This window comes from Loxodonta africana, chromosome 13, assembly GCF_030014295.1.
Source record: "Loxodonta africana isolate mLoxAfr1 chromosome 13, mLoxAfr1.hap2, whole genome shotgun sequence".
In the NCBI taxonomy this organism is placed as follows: Eukaryota; Metazoa; Chordata; class Mammalia; order Proboscidea; family Elephantidae; genus Loxodonta; species Loxodonta africana.
Genome location: NC_087354.1, coordinates 58,701,160 through 58,719,549, shown reverse-complemented (window position 1 = coordinate 58,719,549; position 18,390 = coordinate 58,701,160). Strand labels below are relative to the sequence as shown.

Here is an 18,390-nt window from a genome sequence, read left to right as displayed (position 1 = left end):
AAACTAAAGGGTCACCGGGTGTGGTCACTCTTAGCCTCTGAGTATGAGTGAACACGAGTGGGTTGTTTAAATGTTGAAAACCACACTGATCAGGACACATCTGGGGCACTGGCCTCCATTTCAGGCTCTCTGTTTTCTGAGACACTTTGAAAAACATAAGAAAAGAAACTCCAGAGGCCAGTGTCAAGGGATGGTGAGGAAGACACTGACTCCAGATCATAAGACACAATTGAAGAAAACAGGAGTGGCTAACCATGAAATCATTGGCAATCTCCAAACAATGAGACCTATCCAAAAAGGAAAAAAGAACAGAATCAACTGCTTTGTGTGATCATAAAAGCATTCGAGCAAAGGCTGGGTGACCCATTTTCAAAAATATTCTAGAGGAGGTTCGTGCATTAAACGCAGAACTACATGTTAACTAAAGTGTCTCTCAACCCTAACGTTATATGGATCTACATAACTACTAGAAACCATTGATAATGAGGGTGGGGGGAAAAAGAAAATAATAGGCCTAAGCAGATGGCCTAATTTAACTCAATTAAACAAATACATATTGGATGCTTAAGTCTGAGGCATTGTCGAAGGTTACTATCAATAATTCAGAAGCAATGACATTGTCAGGTTTGGGTTAGTATCAGCGGGAAGATAATTTTTTCCTTGGCCTTGTTTTGTAGTCTAGTCTCCTGAGACAAGATCTAGGGCTTGGGAGCCCAGCCCAGCTGTCTTCTTCAGGAAAACCTGGGACGCCATACTATTCATTCTCTGCTACAAGTTCCAGAAGAAGACCACTCCATGACTCTGCAGCACTTGGTGAGTGTGCTTTATGGAGAACACCACCATCCTACAAATTTCGTTTCCGGTTTCGTCTTTGCTTCTGGTGGTGCTTTTAGAGGACACTTGATTTCTTGGTATCATGTTGGTGTTGGGGTTTAGCTACATAAAAATAATATATCCATTAGATATTTAATAAATTTTCACATTTACAAATACATCATAAATTTTTTATTAACAACTGGGCCATAAGTAATTTTGGGATGACTACTCTGATGCCTTCAGTCCCCACGCCATAATTTTAACCAGTTTCGGACAACCAATTTAACACTTTTTCCTGGTCTTCAATATTTTTTTTCAATATAAGAGGAACTAAAGTAAAATCTCTTGAGAGCCGGAACGCCCCAGGACTGACTTGTCTTTCCTGGTCGCAACTTTTCCACCCTTGACGGGGTGTAGTCTTACCACATTTTCTATCACTTGTTTTAGTGGAAAATATTTGCATTTTCCTTCTCTGACAGGTTTCCACCTTACACAGTTCCCACTTTGGCAGGTTTTACTGTAAATAGTGAAAAACGGGACTTAACCAGTTTTTCCTCTTATAACAGAAAATCTGTGTATTAATATTAAAATCTTGTTTTTGATTAAAATTTATATACTGCTGAGTTTACAAAGCAGTTTTATATACATTCTGATTCCATCGATGCCATAACTTCTATGGATGTAATCCTAGATTTAACATAAAACTGAAGCTCAAAAGAGGACACATTCATAGAGTTTGTAGGTGGTTTACCCAGGGTAAAATTCATGATTTCCTGACTGGAAGTCCAGTGTTCTTAGCTTATTAATTGTTTTTACCCCCTCATTTTTTTACTGAGGTAAAATTCAAATAACACGAAGCTAACCATTTTCAAGGGTACCAATCAGTGGCTTTTAGGACTTTCACAATGTTAGGCAGTCGTCAGCTGTACGTAATTCCAAAACATCACCTCAAAAGGAACACTGTTCCCATGAAATGGTCAGCCCCCGATTTTCCTTAGCTTCCGTCTTTTGTATCTTACACATAGCCTAGCCAGGCCGATCTGTTTCATGTTGCTGCTTACAGCAAGCTTCTGGTAGACTCTGACTCCTAATCCAGTCCGTGTGTGAGTATGGGGATTTGGGGGGATTTCTACCAACAAATCTTTTATTCGAGAAAATTAAAGTTGTAAAGACCATTTATATGAAGCATAGGCCTGCTGCTAAAATAAATATTGCCTACCAAAAGAAAATATGCCATGGTTATTCACTCCACAAATACTTGTTGACAGCCTCTAAGTTATGTATCTACCTTCTGTCAAACCTATATTTAAGTGAAATATCCTAAGTCTCTAGGTCTAGGGTATGCTTGGGGCATAAAGAGGCCTAATGATGGATCTCCACATCCAGCACTGAGAGCTCTGATGAGACGTGGCCTGCTCCCAGTATTGTGGATGATTTAGTATGTATACTGTTAGAGTGAGCCCAGATGACTTAGTGAGCCCAGATGACTTAAACCAGTCTATTTTTTGTTATTAAAGAAATGATAAATTGTAAAATGCCTTTTCTCCGTCTCCACTCTTGTTTCTCACCAAATGAGTTAGTCAGGCTAGAGACATTCATTTGAGGGGAGGTATGTCAATGTCACTTAAAAGAGATATCTTGTTAGTATGCTGTGTGAGCACACACTGTGACAAAAAGCGCTACTATAGACGCTATTACTAAGAGTTCACATAGGGGGAGAATGAACTATTAGAATAGCTATGAAAAGGAAAGGGTGGGTTTCATAAAAACCCAGACTTAAAACTCAGCTTTTCTATAAATTAAAGGTTATGTCATCTTCAGTTGTTTGAGAGTCTCCTCTGTGCCCGGACTATACACACCACAGCTTCACAAAAACTTTGAGGTCATGATAGTAACCTCACGTCACAGATGAGGAAACCAAGACTCAGAGAAGCTAAATAACTTAGCCAAGATCACAGTGTTATATGGTGGCTCACTTTGATGCCCAGGAAGGCCCATTTGCCTCCTGACTAAGTGGATTATGATTTTATTCTTCATTGTTATCTCTTGATCTTAGCTGCTCCTTCTTGGCATTGCAACTTTTCATAAAATCTCAAGGTTCAAAAGACTTCGGAGATCATCTACACCAACCCCAGCAGCAGCTGAATCTATGTAGATAATTCAGGAAACAGACATTCTGAAAAACATTAATTATCCAATTCATAATTATTTTGCCAGAGAATTTAATATAAACCTAAGAGTGATGGCTGAAATTTATTAAGAGTCACCGTGCAGTAGGCACCACCCTGGGTGTCTTTCATGTATTATCTTCATCACAATGACTCCAGGAGGTGATACCCCTTCTTTATATACTGAAGCTCAAAGAGGCTAAGTAACTTGCCCAAGCTCATACACCTTTTATAGGATGGAGTTGAAATTTGAACCCAGCCAGATTATTCTTTTAACTACTATACTTTGAAGCCTCCCAAAAGTGAACTCTGAATTCCAAGCTCATGATTTTAAATCAGACATCATGTATACAATTTTATAGTGGCAGCTGATGATGAGATAAAAATACAGTAGAAACATTTCTGTTCACTCCCCTGGGAAAAACTGGCCCAAACTAAGTAGCAACATCTTTTATAAAGTAGAGTGGTAGATTCCAAACTAATAGAAACTTGTGAAAATGGCATGGTGGCAGAATCGTCTCATCTGACTTCGTGACGGCTGGGGAAGGAGGAGAATCAAGGTCAGCATCAGTAGCCCAAAGCTGATTCCTATGAGGTGGATGTCAGACTCACCTCAGCACTTTCTGACCTGTTTACCATTTGTGGCACCAGCCATCCGTCCCACAGCACTCTCTACTTCTCTGCTGCGTTGCAATGATTGCAATGCATTGATTGCAATGGCTACACAGAACTCACAGACCATACTCTAACAAGTTATAATTCAGCATCAGGAAGGACTCAGGATACATTTCTTCAGTCAGGACAGCCTCTTCTCAGCTGTGCCTGCAGGCAGGCCTCTCTCTGGCCCCCGGCCCCTCGGCCCAGCCTCTGCCCTGCTTGAGCAAGTGTTACAAAGCACTTTTGCTATACCAGTAAGTGCCCAGAAGCACCCCGCTGTGCCAGGAACCCTTGGCCTGAAGGCATTCAGCTCTCTAGCTCCATGGGTCAGCAAGCTTAGCTCTGCCCACAAGTGCCCAGAGGCACCCCACTCCGTCAGCAAACCTCCTGCTCAAAGGACCTTAGCTTTCTCGCTCTGTGGGCTTGGAAGCCACCATGCCATCTCTTGCCGGTCTCCTGGTTCTGCTGCTGCTTCTCACCCTCTTGGCACCATCTCAGGTGTTACAGTTCTCTCCCTCTCTGTCGTCTGAGTCTAGGAGGTTCTCAGTGCAGGAATCCCAGGTGTCCAAAGGACCTGCTCCACTTGTAGCTCCTCTTTCTTGGTAGTGAGGCCCCCCTGCTCTGGGATTGGCTCTCTTTTAAGCCTAGCAGGATGGCAAAACTGACCAGTCTGCTTCTTAGGGTTCCGTATACCTTATTTGCATAGTCCCACCCAGGGGTGGATTATCCAATAGGCAAAGTAAGCACAGTGGTTACCTTGCTTACCAGATTCACATTTTTTTGTCACATCAAAGGTTCTGCTTCTAGGTATGGCTGGCATCTGTCTCTCTCCTGACCCCATAGTACCTTCCTACAGAATCAAAGCCTGTTTTTACAAATTTACAGGTCCTGACAACCCAGTAAGCAGGGTAAGCATGAGCTTACATGTGCTTTCTTTCTAATCTGTAGTGAACAATTTCACATGGATTTCACCACATCAAAGATGTGAAATTGTCCACTACAGATGATCTTGTTAGCATGGTAAGCACCACGTTTACCTTGCCTGTTGAAAAGTCTGCCTCCGATTATACTCAGTCATTCAATGGGAGTTACAAGACCATGGTGAGGAAGGCCATATAAAAGCAATCCATTGCCCCGCAGAGAGTTCAGTAGACTGTTGGTATAAAGAGTGTGGGTTTTGCCTAAGAGATGCTGTGTTAGTTGTGAAGAGTTGGGCTGTAGAAAAACCTCACAAAGAACCAAGCTTTTGCCTTTAAATTTCGCAAACATAGAGTGTGCCGGGTGTTGTTTATCTTTGGCACATTTTGTTTTAAGGCAATACAGGCTGCCTCTGGGATAGGAACAGAGATGCTAGTGAACGATTTTTCTCCTTTTTATTGCATGAAATTTTTCCACATGCTACTTATGAAGTTGCTTTTTTAGCTTTGCAGCTTCCTGGGATATTCCCAGTAGAGAGTTCCCAGCCTCTCTTAGACAACCTCTTAGACAACCACACGTCTTGTGTCAAACAGTTTATGACTCAGGAAATATCATGCTTGCTTTTTCTCATTTTTACAGTTTTCAGAAATACTGTACTTTACATCAGCCTTCTCATGCATTCTGTCTTCCTAAAAATGAACCCCTGAAAGCCTGAATTTAATCCATTGTTCATATAAAGTTAGAAAGCTGTGCTTGTTACTTTTATGTATTTTACAATAAATAAATAAGATGGCCAAGTCTTACATTTTAAAGCTAAGTAAAATTAAAATCCCAGGTAAGGCTGATTGGGCATATGAACATGCTCATGCTTTCATTTGTATTAATCATTTGTGGATTAGAAATATACTCCTCCATCTAGGTCTTCCTTGGGTATAAGTTTATATTTAAGAATAAACTGTACAGCAATTTGTGCTGAAGCTGTAGTCCTAACTACTTGTCAGTAAAGTAAATGTTCTCACAGATACACTGATGACATTGTGTATGATGCTCACGGTTAATAGTTTGTGTAGCTTGTCTCTGACGTGACTCTCAGTGTGATGCAGACACTCACTTTATATCTCCGTTAAGGAGTCACATTCCTGACATGACCTGTTGCACCAAATACCCTTCTGCAAATGAAACGGAGATGAATGATGTGAAATGCCTGGTTTAAAACCCACTGCCTTCAAGTTGATTCCGACTCATAGCTACCCTATGGCAAGTAGCAGGAACTTACCAAAAAAAAAAAAAAAAACACCAAGCCAGTTTCCACAGAGTTGATTCAGACTCATAATAACCCTGTTGGACAGAGTAGAACTGCCCCATTAGGTTTCCAGGGAGCAGCTGGTAGATTCAAACTGCCGACCTTTTGGTTAGCAGGTAAACTTAACAAATGAAAATTCCCTTCCCTCCCCTGTGCTTTTGGATTGTTGTTTTCATTTTTGTTTTGCCTTGTTTGCTGCTGTTTTCCCAAACTTACGGGCTGGGTAACCATTTCAGGATGTTTTACTTTATTAGGAGGAGAACGTGTTTTGCACTGGAAAACAAGGCAGGCACTAGGAGGTAAAATTCTTCCCAGCCCAGTTGAAGTCTGATTCCTCTAATGTAATATACTAATGAAGTATATTGTTTTCCATGTGCAGATCCTTTGCAAGCAAAGAAAGTCAGAAAGGTGCCTCCCGGTTTGCCTTCTTCAGTAAGTACCCTTTTTTAACTCGGTAAACAACTGGTTTTTGGTGTTCAGTATTTATTCTGTTGGTGCTGAAGACACACTTTACATAGTAACTGTTCTCTGCTTAATGGAATCATTGAGATGAATCCACATTTTAGATTTCTCTGCAATGATTTGTAGCTTACTCTATGCTCTTACCCCAAGTCCCTGTCATTTGAATTCCCCTCTTGGGAAGAGGACTGGCCCGGTAGCTGTCAAAGAAGATCTCCTGTGCAGGTCTTTTGATGTTTAATTAGTCATTATGTTGCTGAACAGGAGGACAGACAGAGATTAATAGCTGAGAATCTTAGAAATTTACATTTGTAATAATCCCAGTGGAGCTAAAGACATTAAGATTCGGAGGACATGTTCGGCTCAGCTTGCCGCAGTAGGACTAAGGTTATTAATATGCATAAATCACCAAGTCAGATGTTCATTGTGAAGCCCTTGTGGATTTTAAAGCCTTCATTAAGCCTTTCCTAACTTCAGCCTAGCATCAGGAAAGCTTTCAAGCAACTAGTTTGTTGATCCCTCTTTGCTCAAAAATGTATCCTTTGAGAATAAAGGGCTTTGATGAAGGAGATAGGAAAGGTTTGGTGGAAGAGTCATTAATGACTGTGATAATCTAATGCTGTAGGGGTGTTTGTGGTATTAAATATACTTTATACCTTCAAGAAGTAAACGTGTTTATAAACGAACCTGCATGGTAAACCTACCGTTTTAAAAACTTCTGGTGCAAGGAGGGGAGATTTTTTCCCTCTTTCACTTTGCTGAGAACAAATGGGGAGCGAGGCTGTTGGATGGAGGTTCCAGTGCCTTGTAGGGCACATCCCTTTGTTGTGTAAATGGTGTTGTACTTTTATGTGGCAGTGCTTAGCACATGGGCGCAGGTGCTGCGGGGTACCTCACAGCTCATCCAAGTGCAGACTGAATGGAATCTCCGGCTTGGCAAGTAGTTGTCTAGAAGGAGCACCATGGGTCTGAGCTTTTTGTTTTTTGAGGCCAAAGTAGAGATAGTGTCTTCCTGGTTGTTTACTTCTCTCCTTTCCTGTGTTGTTCCCTGCCTTCTCTTCCATGTGATACGTGAAAACTTGAATTTGAAATCCTCTTGGAAACTCAGTTCCAGATGGATCTGAGTTTTATGCAGCTTAGGGCAGCTGTGCTGTGAACCTGCAGCCTACCTGGAAGGTTGGGTTGCAGCTGCAGACATTCTTCAAAGCTTTTGCTGCCTCAGCACTTGGGCCTACTAGAGGCTGAATAGTTGCTTGATAAACAAAATGAACACAATGCCTTAAATCATTATTCCCCAAGACAGGATTTTTTTTTTTTTTTTTTTAGCAGCAGCTAAAAATAGTTGGGCAATTTACATTTTAACAGTTGTATGCTGTGCAGGGTAGGTGGTTCAACAGTATAACAGATGATTTCTGCTCGATTAACAAATCATATTAGAACTGCTAAAACACATAACAGCAGTTTTCTTGTAATTTATTACTGTCATTCTGTGAGACTAATAAAAGTTAAATTACCTATTAATATTTAGTAGAATCATACAGGTAAGAAAAATAATCAGATGAGTAAATGAAAAATTCATCTAATTTCTCCTTGTCTGACATTAATTTTGAGAAACAATATTCAGTGTTTCACAGTTCTTTCACTTTTACAATGGAGGAAAAAAAGGGCAAAATGGCCAGAAAGAGCCTGGAAGGAGAGTAGAGGCTGAGGGTCATGGGTGTTCCTTTTCATCCTGATTATAACCGCATTCACTACTTGGAGGTAACCCATTAACCCGTTGCCATCTAGTCAATTCCAACTCTTAGTGAACTTACAGGACAGAGTAGAATTGCCCCATAGGGTTTCCAAGGCTGTAAGTCTGTATGGAAGCAGACTGCCACATCTTTCTCCCGTGGAGCAGCTGGTGGGTTTGAACCACTGACCTTTAGGTTAGCAGTCAAGCACTTAACCACTGCACCACCAGGGCTCCATATTTGGAGCTGGTGCTCATGTTGTCTTAGGTGTCCAGATGAGCCACAGAGAAAGGAAGAGGCACTGAATCCCAGCTAAACTTGGATTTCCTTGAGAACCACTAGGAGATTTTGCAAGCCTCGTCATATATTGTATTTTACTAGCTAGCTTAGTTTTGGATTCATTAGGTTTTTAAACGGAATTCAGAGCCTTCAATGTTTAACATCTGCATCAAACGTGGTCATGCTACTTTGAAACCAATACAGGTGAAAACAGTATTTAAACATATTAAATGTTATTAAAAATATGTAAATAACAAAAGCATTTAGATAATTAAAAGTATATTTTCAGTTAAATCTTAGCTGGAAACCTCAAATTCATAAAAGAGGAAGAAAAAAAAAAAACCACTTTGATAAATTATCAACTCCTGAGAGCTCTTACGATCACACAGCATACCTTTGCGGTGCCTAAATGTGAACTGAAAGTTTCTATTTCACAGCTTTAGTTGAAAAATATTCAGGTTATAGAACTTTTGATAGTGTGGATTATAAAAAGTGGGGCATAAAAATGACAATAGGCTGAATTTTTTTTAGTCTATTGTCTTTTTTATGCCCCACTTTTTAATTATTTCATGATAATTTGAATATTACTCTACCTATACGAAACTAGAAACTTGACAGTAATATCTCTTATTTCACAGTTTTCTGCCTGTTCAGTCTGTCTTTAATCTACTTTTGCTAAAGAAAAGGTGAAAGAGCTAAGTTAGGATTGTACTGCTAATACTGCTACAAAAACAATGATAAGGTTACTTCACGTGCAGAGCATTGCCAGTCTATGTAATTTGACCATAGAGCATTGGTTAGGGGCCCTTTTTTGTTTTTGTTTTGGTAAACTGTGATATATAAAAGACCTCTTTAAAATGTTAAAAAGGAAAAATGTCACCTTGAAGACTAAGGTGTGCCTGACCCAAGCCATAGTGTTTTCAGTTGCCTCATATGCACCAGAAACCTGAACAATGAATAAGGAAGGTTGAAGAATTGCTGCCTTTGAATTTTGGGGTTGGCAAGGAATATTGAATATACCATGGGCTGCCAGAAGAACCAACAAATCTGTCTTGGAAGAATTATAACCAGAACACTCCTTAGAAGCAAGGATGTCGAGACTGCGTCTCACATACTTTGGACATATTATCAGGAGAGACCAGTCCCAGGAGAAAGACATCGTGCTTGGTAAAGTAGAGGGTCGGTGGAAAAGAGGAAGACCCTCAACGAGATGGATAGACAGAGTGGCTGCAGTGATGGGCTGAAGCAAAACAACAATTGTGGGGATGGTGCAGGCCCAGGCAGTGTTTTGTTCTGTTGCACATAGGGTCGCTCTGAGTCAGAACCACCTTGACGGCACCTAACAACAACATGATAAATGGGTATCATAAGTACAAACCTCAAATCTTCTATTTCTCCACAAAACAAGTGAATGCTAACTTAATGTCTGTGGATGAGGGTGTGTTGAACATCATCAGAGCAGCATAGTCAGTAAGAATAAGGGAATGGTCTGCCCAAAACTGCCTGGCTCAGTTACTGTTTGGTTGTATGACCTTAGACTAGTCAGTTAGCCTTTCAGCTTCTTTTGAGGTTGAAAATGCTCTGTACTGATGGTTCTAAAACTCATATGCTCAGTATGTAACTGGAAAGCATAGTAAGCGTAACCTTCTTCCTCCTGATGAAGAAGTGGTGTTCTTAAGCACGCAAAGTCTTCCACTTGATCCTCTAGACAGGTTGAAGCATGGGGCGGAGTGGACTTGCATAGCAACAACAGTAGAATGATGCTGTTGTTGTTAGGTGCCGTAGAGTTGGTTCTGACTCAATGACCCTGTGTACAACAAAACAAAACAGTGTCCAGTCCTGCCCCATCCTCATAATCGTTGTTATGCTTGAGCCCATTGTTGCAGCCACTGTGTCATTCCATCTTGTTGAGGGTCTTCCTCTTTTTTGCTGACCCTGTACTCTGCCAAGCATGATGTCCTTCTCCAGGGACTGATCCCTCCTGACAACATGTCCAAAGTATGTAAAACGCAGTCTTGCCGTCCTTCCCTCTAAGGAGCATTCTGGCTGTACTTCTTCTAAGACAGATTTGTTCATTCTTCTGGCAGTCCATGGTATGTATATTCAATATTCTTTGCCAACGCCACAATTTGAAGGCATCAATTCTTCGGTATTCCTTATTCATTGTCCAGCTTTCACATACGTATGATGCGATTGGAAATACTATGGCTTGGGTCAGGCGCACCTTATTCTTCAAGGTGACATCTTTGCTCTTCAACACTTTAAAGAGGTCCTTTGCAGCAGATTTACTCAATGCAACGCGTCTTTTGATTTCTTGACTGCTGCTTCCATGGCTGTTGTTACCTAAACTTGTATATGTAGTATATGTGCCTGGTGCATACTGGGTGCTTTGTAAATTGTAGCTGCAGCTGTTGTTTAGAAAGCATTCATTTTCAGAAAAGGAATCTGTGAAAGGAGAGAAAACTCGTTGAATCAGATTCTGCTTCTTGGAACTCCTTCTAATTGTTTTCATTTTTGAAACTATCCAGAGTCAGTGGTGTATTTTTTAACTTTATTTTTATCATTGTTTCTCAGATGGAGAGAAATTTCTTTTTCTGTTCTTTATTTCTCAGCTTGGCATTAGTATTTCCAAACACGGATCATTTTCTTTTATATGCTGCAGAATATACAGGATTCGGAAGAAAGACACTAGAGATTTTATCATGGGAAATGTTTCCCAGAAAGTAAATGCCTAGACAAATTCCAGAATGCCTTCCCAGACCCAGATACCCAACGTTGTGTTCTTATTCAGTAGCATTTGAAGACATCTCTTCAACATCAAATCTTAACTCTGCCTCAAAATGTCTTGTCTTGCTCATTTTGAATACATTTGATTTGCAGCCTCGTACATGGGCTGGCGACATAATTATTTGTGTCATAATCAAATGTTGTGCTGGTCTTTGTCCTCTCTTTTAAGTGTCTATTTTTTCACAAAAACAGTTACAGTTATCAGAGAATTTCTTCGTTTTTTATTTAGTTATGTTAGTTAAACTCTTAAATACCTTGCCATCTCACCTCATCAAGAAAAAAAAAATTTTCCAAACTACCCCGCATAGGGAGCTTCAGAGATGAATCAGATAGGCTTAGAGTTTAGAAATTGATGCCTCCCCTAATCCCCAAAATTTTATGGGATTTCATTTTGTTTGGAATGTGGCTTTTTTTTTTTTTTTAAATTAATGTGAAAGTGTTAAGTTTGAAGATTAGGGACATCACTTGAGATGACATCCCGAGATATTCCAAAACCACGAAGACAACTAGAGACCACGTTGGATGATGTAGCATTTTCATGTACGTACGAAAAAGAATTAAGAACACTCAATAGAAAAAGTAAAAATATTAAATCCTGAAGGTGGCTAAATTGAGAATTTTTTTAGGAAAGGGACAACAGGTAGAACTTTCTGGGGCTTGTAGAAATGGATAACTTGGGGAACTGTGATATGAAAGATTGCTAGCCATCTGAACCAGTATAGAAAGGTCAAGTGTTAGAACTATAGAGAAACTGTTCTCTGATTTATCAGTGAAAATAGCAAGATAAGAAATAAGTAGACTGCTCTCAAAGGAAGTGCTCCATGGGAGTCCCTAGGATACTAAACAGTGTTAATAGACACTTATCAGAGACCTTTAAAGACTAGCAAGAATTCTAGTGATTCTGAAATAAACATTATTTACACACAACAGTGGCTTCAGCTGAACTTGATGAGCAAACCCTCCAGCTCTTGAACATGAATTGGGATAGGTATTTGCTTAGCTCCTTTGGTAAACAAGCATAAAGGGCACACACAACTGTACATACTTAAAGAATTTCTTATTTCTGGCTGATAATTAAACTGTCCCTATTTGAAGGCTACCAAGACACAAAATTTCCAAAGTGGCTCATTCATTCCTCTGACCTTACAGGTCAGAGTAGCAGAAAATCTAAGCATATAAAAAGAATGGTTCTGTAATCCATTCGAAACTTACATTCAGTTTGCTCAATGAATGAAAAATTTTCTTCAGGCATTAGTAAGAAGAAATAGCTACTGTTTATACTGATAGTAACCGCTGTTCCAAACAGTGTCAGATTCTATCAGTGTAGATACCCCAGAGATAATAGGGTTTTAACCCATAGTTCCTGAGACCCTCATTTTTATTAGGAGCCGGTAATGTCTTTGATCTGATTTCAAGTCAGAAAGCAGAAGGAAAAGTAACGAGTGAGTGAGTCCTATGGATTCAGTTGTTTGTACTGATGTGGTTGTACAACCACAGTGATCCTTGCTGTTCTCTGACTTCTCTGTCCATTTTTAAAGAAGAAAGAAGGACATGGCGGAATTCCAGAGGCAGCTAACATTTAAGGTTTATTGGGCTCTTCAACTCTCAGCTGTGAATTGTTCAGATCTCTAAGATCCCAATATACCTGTGTAAGGTGTGTGGCTTTTAAAGGATGTATGCTTGAATTCTATAAATGATTTTAGAGTTTAAGCCTACTGTTGGGGTGTCCAGCATCAGTAGAAATGTTTGTTTGTTTACCTAGTATGACTGAGGTTTTTTTTTTTTCCAAGGATGGGAAAGAAGGACTAAATTTTAAAAATTCCGTATTTTATCACAGGACATTTGTTGTTGTTACATGGTGTCGAGTCGGTTCTGATTCATAGCAACCCTATGCACAACAGAATGAAACACTGCCCAGTCCTGCACCATCCTTACAACCTTTGTTATGCTTGAGCTCATTGTTACAGCCACTGTGTCAGTCCACCTCATTGAGGGTCTTCCTCTTTTCTGCTGACCCTGTACTTTACCAAGCGTGGTGTCCTTCTCCAAGAACTGATCCCTCCTGACATGTCCGAAGTATGTAAGACGCAGTCTCGCCATCCTTGCTTCTAAGGAGCATTCTGGTTGCACTTCTTCAGAGACAGATTTGTTCGTTCTTTTGGCAGTCTATGGTATATTCAGTATTCTTCACCAACACCACAGTTCAAGGGCATCAATTCTTCTTCAGTCTTCCTTATTCACTGGCCACTTTCACATGCATGTGATGTGATTGAAAATACTATGACTTGGGTCAGGTGCACCTTAGTCTTCAAGGTGACATCTTTGCTTTTCAATACTTTAAAGAGGTCCTTTGCAGCAGATTTACCCAATGCAGTGTGTCATTTGATTTCTTGACTGCTGATTCCATGGCTGTTGATCGTGGATCCAAGTAAAATGAAGTCCTTGACAACTTCAGTCTTTTTCCCATTTATCATGATATTGCTCATTGGTCTAGTTGTGAGGATTTTTGCTTTCTTTATGTTGAGGTGCAATCCATACTGAAGGCTGTGGTCTCTGATCTTCATTAGTAGGTGCTTCAAATCCTCTTAACTTTAAGCAAGCAAGGTTGTGTCATCTGCATAAAGCAGGTTGTTAATGAATCTTCCTCCAATCGTGATGCCTTGTTCTTCTTCATATAGTCCAGCTTCTCGGATTGTTTGCTCAGCATAGAGATTGAATAGGTATGGTGAAAGGGTACAACACTGAAGTACACCTTTCCTAACTTAAAAGCAATCAGTATCCCGTTGTTCTGTCCGAACTACTACCTCTCGATCTCTGCAAAGGTTCCTCATGAACACAATTAAGTGTTCTGGAATTCCCACTCTTCGCAATGTTATCCATAATTCGTTATAATCCACACAGTCAAATGCCTTTGCATAGTCAACAAAACACATGTAAACCTTTTATATGGAGAGGAAGACAAGGTGATTTAAAGAAACAAATTTAGGTTTAAATTTAGAAAAATAGGGGTAAATTTAAGGTAACCACAAAGGTGACAAACTATGCTACACATCAAAATAAAATACAACAAAAAAAATACTCAGCAAAAACAAAATCAACAACAATGAAGCAGAGGAAAAGACAATATATAAAGATAAGCTACTCAGCACAAAAAATTGAGTGGGAAAAAGAAGCCGTCAACAACACACAAAAAAACACATCAGAATGACGGCACTAAATTCATACCTATCCATGACTACACTGAATGTAAGTGGACTAAGTGTACCAATGAAGAGAGAGAGTGGCAGAATGGATAAAAAAAACATGATCCATCTATATGCTGCCTACAAGAGACACATCTTACACTTAGAGACACAAACAAACTAAAATTCAAAGTATGGAAAAAAAGTATATCAAACAACCAACAATCAAAAAACAGCAGGAGTGGCAATGTTAATTTCTGACAAAATAGACTTTAAATTTAAATCTACCACAAAAGATAAGGAAGGACAGTATATAATGATTAGAGGAACAATATACTAGGAGGTTATAACCAGATTAAATACTTTTAAACCCAGTGACAGGGCTGCAAGATACATAAAACAAACTCTAACAGCACTGAAAGTGAGGTAGACAGCTCCACAATTACAGCAGGAGACTTCAACACACCACTTTCAATGAAGGACAGGACATCCAGAAAGAAGCTCAATAAAGACACAGAAGATCTAAATGCCACAGTCAACCAACTTGACCTTATAGACATACAGAGAACACTCCATCCAACAGCAGTCAAGTATACTTTTTTTTCTAGTGCACATGGAACATTCTGTAGAATAGACCACATATTAGGTCATAAAGCAAGCCTTAGCAGAATCCAAAACATTGAAATATTACAAAGCATCTTCTCTGACCATAAGGCCAGGAAAGTAGAAATCAGTAACAGAAAAAGCAGAGAAGAGAAATCAAACACTTGGAAACTGAACAGTACCCTGCTCGAAAAAGACTGGATTATAGAAGACATTAAGGTTGGAATAAAGAAATTCATGGAATCCAATGAGAATGAAAACACTTCCTATCAGAACCTTTGGGACACAGTGAAAGTAGTGCTCAGAGGTCAGTTTATATCAATAAATGCACACATCCAAAAAGAAGAAAGGGCCAAAATCAAAGAATTATCCCTACAACTTGAACAAATAGAGAACAACAAAAGAAACCTTCAGGCACCAGAAGAAAGCAAATAATAAAAATTAGAGAAGAATTAAATGAAATAGAAAAACAATTGAAAGAATTAACAAGACCAAAAGCTGTTTCTTTGAAAAAATCAACAAAATTGATAAACCACTGGCCAAACTGACAAAAGAAAAACAGGAGAGGAAGCAAATAACCTGAATAAGAAATGAGATGGGCAATATTACAACAGATCCAACTGGAATTAAAAGAATCATATCACATTACTATGAAAAATAGTACTCTAACAGATTTGAAAACCTAGAAGAAATGGATGAATTCCTAGAAACACACTACCTACCTAAACTAACACAAACAGAGGTAGAACAACTAAATATACCCATAACAAAAAAAGAGGTTGAAAAGTAATCACAAAACTCCCAACAAAAAAAAAAGCCCTGGCCCAGACAGCTTCACTGCAGAGGTCTACCAAACTTTCAGAGAAGAGTTAACCCCACTACTACTAAAGGTATTTCAGAGCATAGAAAAGGCCGGAACTCATTCTGTGAAGCCAGCATATCCCTGAATACAAAAACCAGGTAAAGACACCACAAAAAAAAGAAAACTACAGACCTATATCCATCATGAACTTAGGTGCAAAAATCCTCAACAAAATTCAAGCCAATAGATTTCAACAACATATCAAAGAAATAATTCACCATGACCAAGTGGTATTTATACCAGGTATGCAGGGATGGTTCAACATTAGAAAAACAATGTAATCCATCACATAAATAAAACGAAGGACAAGAATCACGTGATTGTATTAATTGATGCAGAAAAGGCATTTGACAAAGTTGAACACCCATTCATGATAAAAACTCTCAGCAAAATAGGAATAGAAGGAAAATTCCTCAACATAATAAAGGCATTTGTACAAAGCCAATAGCCAACATCATTCTAAATGGAGAGAATCTGAAAGCATTGCCTTTGAGATCAGGAATCAGACAAGGATGCTGTTTATCATTGCTCTTATTCAACATTGTGCCAGAGGTCGTGGCCAGAACTATTAGGCATCCAGGTTGGCAAGGAAGAAGTAAAAGTATCTGTATTTGCAGAAGACATGATCTTATACACACAAAACCCTAAAGAATCCTCAAGAAAACTACTGAAACTAATAGTTTAGCAGAGTATCAGGATACAAGATAAACATACAAAAATCAGTTGGATTCCTCTACACAACAAAAAGAACATCGAAGAGGAAATAACCAAATCAATACCATTCACAGTAGCCCTGAAGAAGATAAAATACTTAGGAATAAATCTTACCAGAAATATAAAAGACTTACACAAAGAAAACTATGAAACCCTACTGCAAGAAACCAAAAGAGACCTGTGTAAGTGGAAAAACATACCTTGCTCCTAGATAGGAAGACTTAACATTGTAAAAATGTGTGTTCTACCAATAACGATCTATAGACACAATGCAATTCTGATCCAGATTCCAACGGCCTTTTTTAATGAGATGGAGAAACAAATCACCAACTTCATATGCAAGGGAAGAGGCCCTGGATAAGCAAAGCATTACTGAAAAGAAGAACAAAGTGGGAGGCCTCACTCTATCTGATTTTAGAACCTATTATACTGCCACAGTAATCAAATCAGCCTGGTACTGGTACAACAACAGATACACAGACCAATGGAACAGAATTGAGAATCCAGACATAAATCCATCCACATATGAGCAGTTGATACTTGACAGAGGCCCAAAGTCAGTTAAATGGGGAAAAGACAGTCTTTTTAACAAGTGGTGCTGGCATAACTGGATATCCATCTGCAAAAAAAATGAAACAAAATCCGTACCGCACACCATGCACAAAAACTAACTCAAAATGGATCAAAGATGTAAATATAAAATCTAAAATGGTAAAGATCATGGAAGAAAAAATAGGGACCACGTTAGGAGCCCTAATACATGGCATAAACAGTATACAAAACATTACTAACAATGCAGAAGGAAAACTAGATAACCGGGAGCTCCTAAAATTCAAGCACCTATGCTCATCCAAAGACTTCATCAAAAGGGTAAAAAGATTACTGACAGATTGGGTGGGAAGTTTTTAGCTATGACGTTTCCGATCAGCGCCTGATCTCTAAAATCTACATGATACTGCAAAAACTCAACTACAAAAAGACAAATAACCCAGTTTAAAAATGCACAAAAGATATGAACAGACACTTCACTAAAGAAGACATTCAGGTAGCTAACAAATACATGAGGAAATGCTCACAATCATTAGCCATTAGAGAAATGCAAATCAAAACTACAATGAGATTCCATCTCACTCCAAGAAGGCTGGCATTAATCCAAAAAAACACAAAATAATAAATGTTGGAGAGGTTGTGGAGAGACTGAAACACTTACACACTGCTGGTGGGAATGTCAAATGGTACAACCTCTTTGGGAATCAATGTGGCGCTTCCTTAAAAAGCTAGAAGTAGAACTACCATACAATCCACCAATCCCACTTCTTGATATATCCTAGAGAAATAAGAGCCTTTACACGAACAAATATATGCACACCCATGTTCATTGCAGCACTGTTTACAATAGCAAAAAGATGGAAGCAACCAAGGTGCCCATGAACGGATGGATGGATAAATAAATTATGGTACATTCACACAGTGGAATGCTACGCATTGATAAAGAACAGTGATGAATCTGTGAAACATTTCATAACGTGGAGGAATCTGGAAGGCATTATGCTGAGTGAAATTAGTTGCAAAAGGATAAATATTGTATACGATCACTATTATAAGAACTTGAGAAATAGTTTAAACAGAGAAGAAAATATTCTTTGATGGTTACGAGAGGGAGGGAGGGAGAGGGGTATTCACTAATTAGATGTAGATAACTATTTTAGATGAAGGAAAACACACAGTACAAGAGAGGTCAGCACAACTGGACTAAACCAAAAGCATAGAAGTTTCCTGAATAAACTGAATGCTTCAAAGGCCAGCATAGCACGGGCAGGGGTTTAGGAACCATGGTTTGGGGGGACATCTAAGTCAATTGGCATAATAAAATCTGTTAAGAAAACATTCTGCATACCACTTTGGACAG

At 39.1% G+C, this 18,390-nt stretch overlaps 1 protein-coding gene across 8 annotated transcripts in view; it reads left to right on the top strand.

Annotated features, from left to right (window-relative positions):
• TCF12 (transcription factor 12) overlaps window positions 1–18,390 on the top strand; it is a 340,614-nt gene that overhangs the window by 244,130 nt on the left and 78,094 nt on the right. For all 8 annotated transcript variants that reach the window (XM_064267498.1, XM_064267499.1, XM_064267497.1 and 5 more), the window contains 2 exons: window positions 678–813; window positions 6,242–6,294. In XM_064267498.1, coding sequence (XP_064123568.1) covers window positions 678–813; window positions 6,242–6,294 — 189 coding nt within the window. The remainder of the gene's footprint in view (window positions 1–677; window positions 814–6,241; window positions 6,295–18,390) is intronic.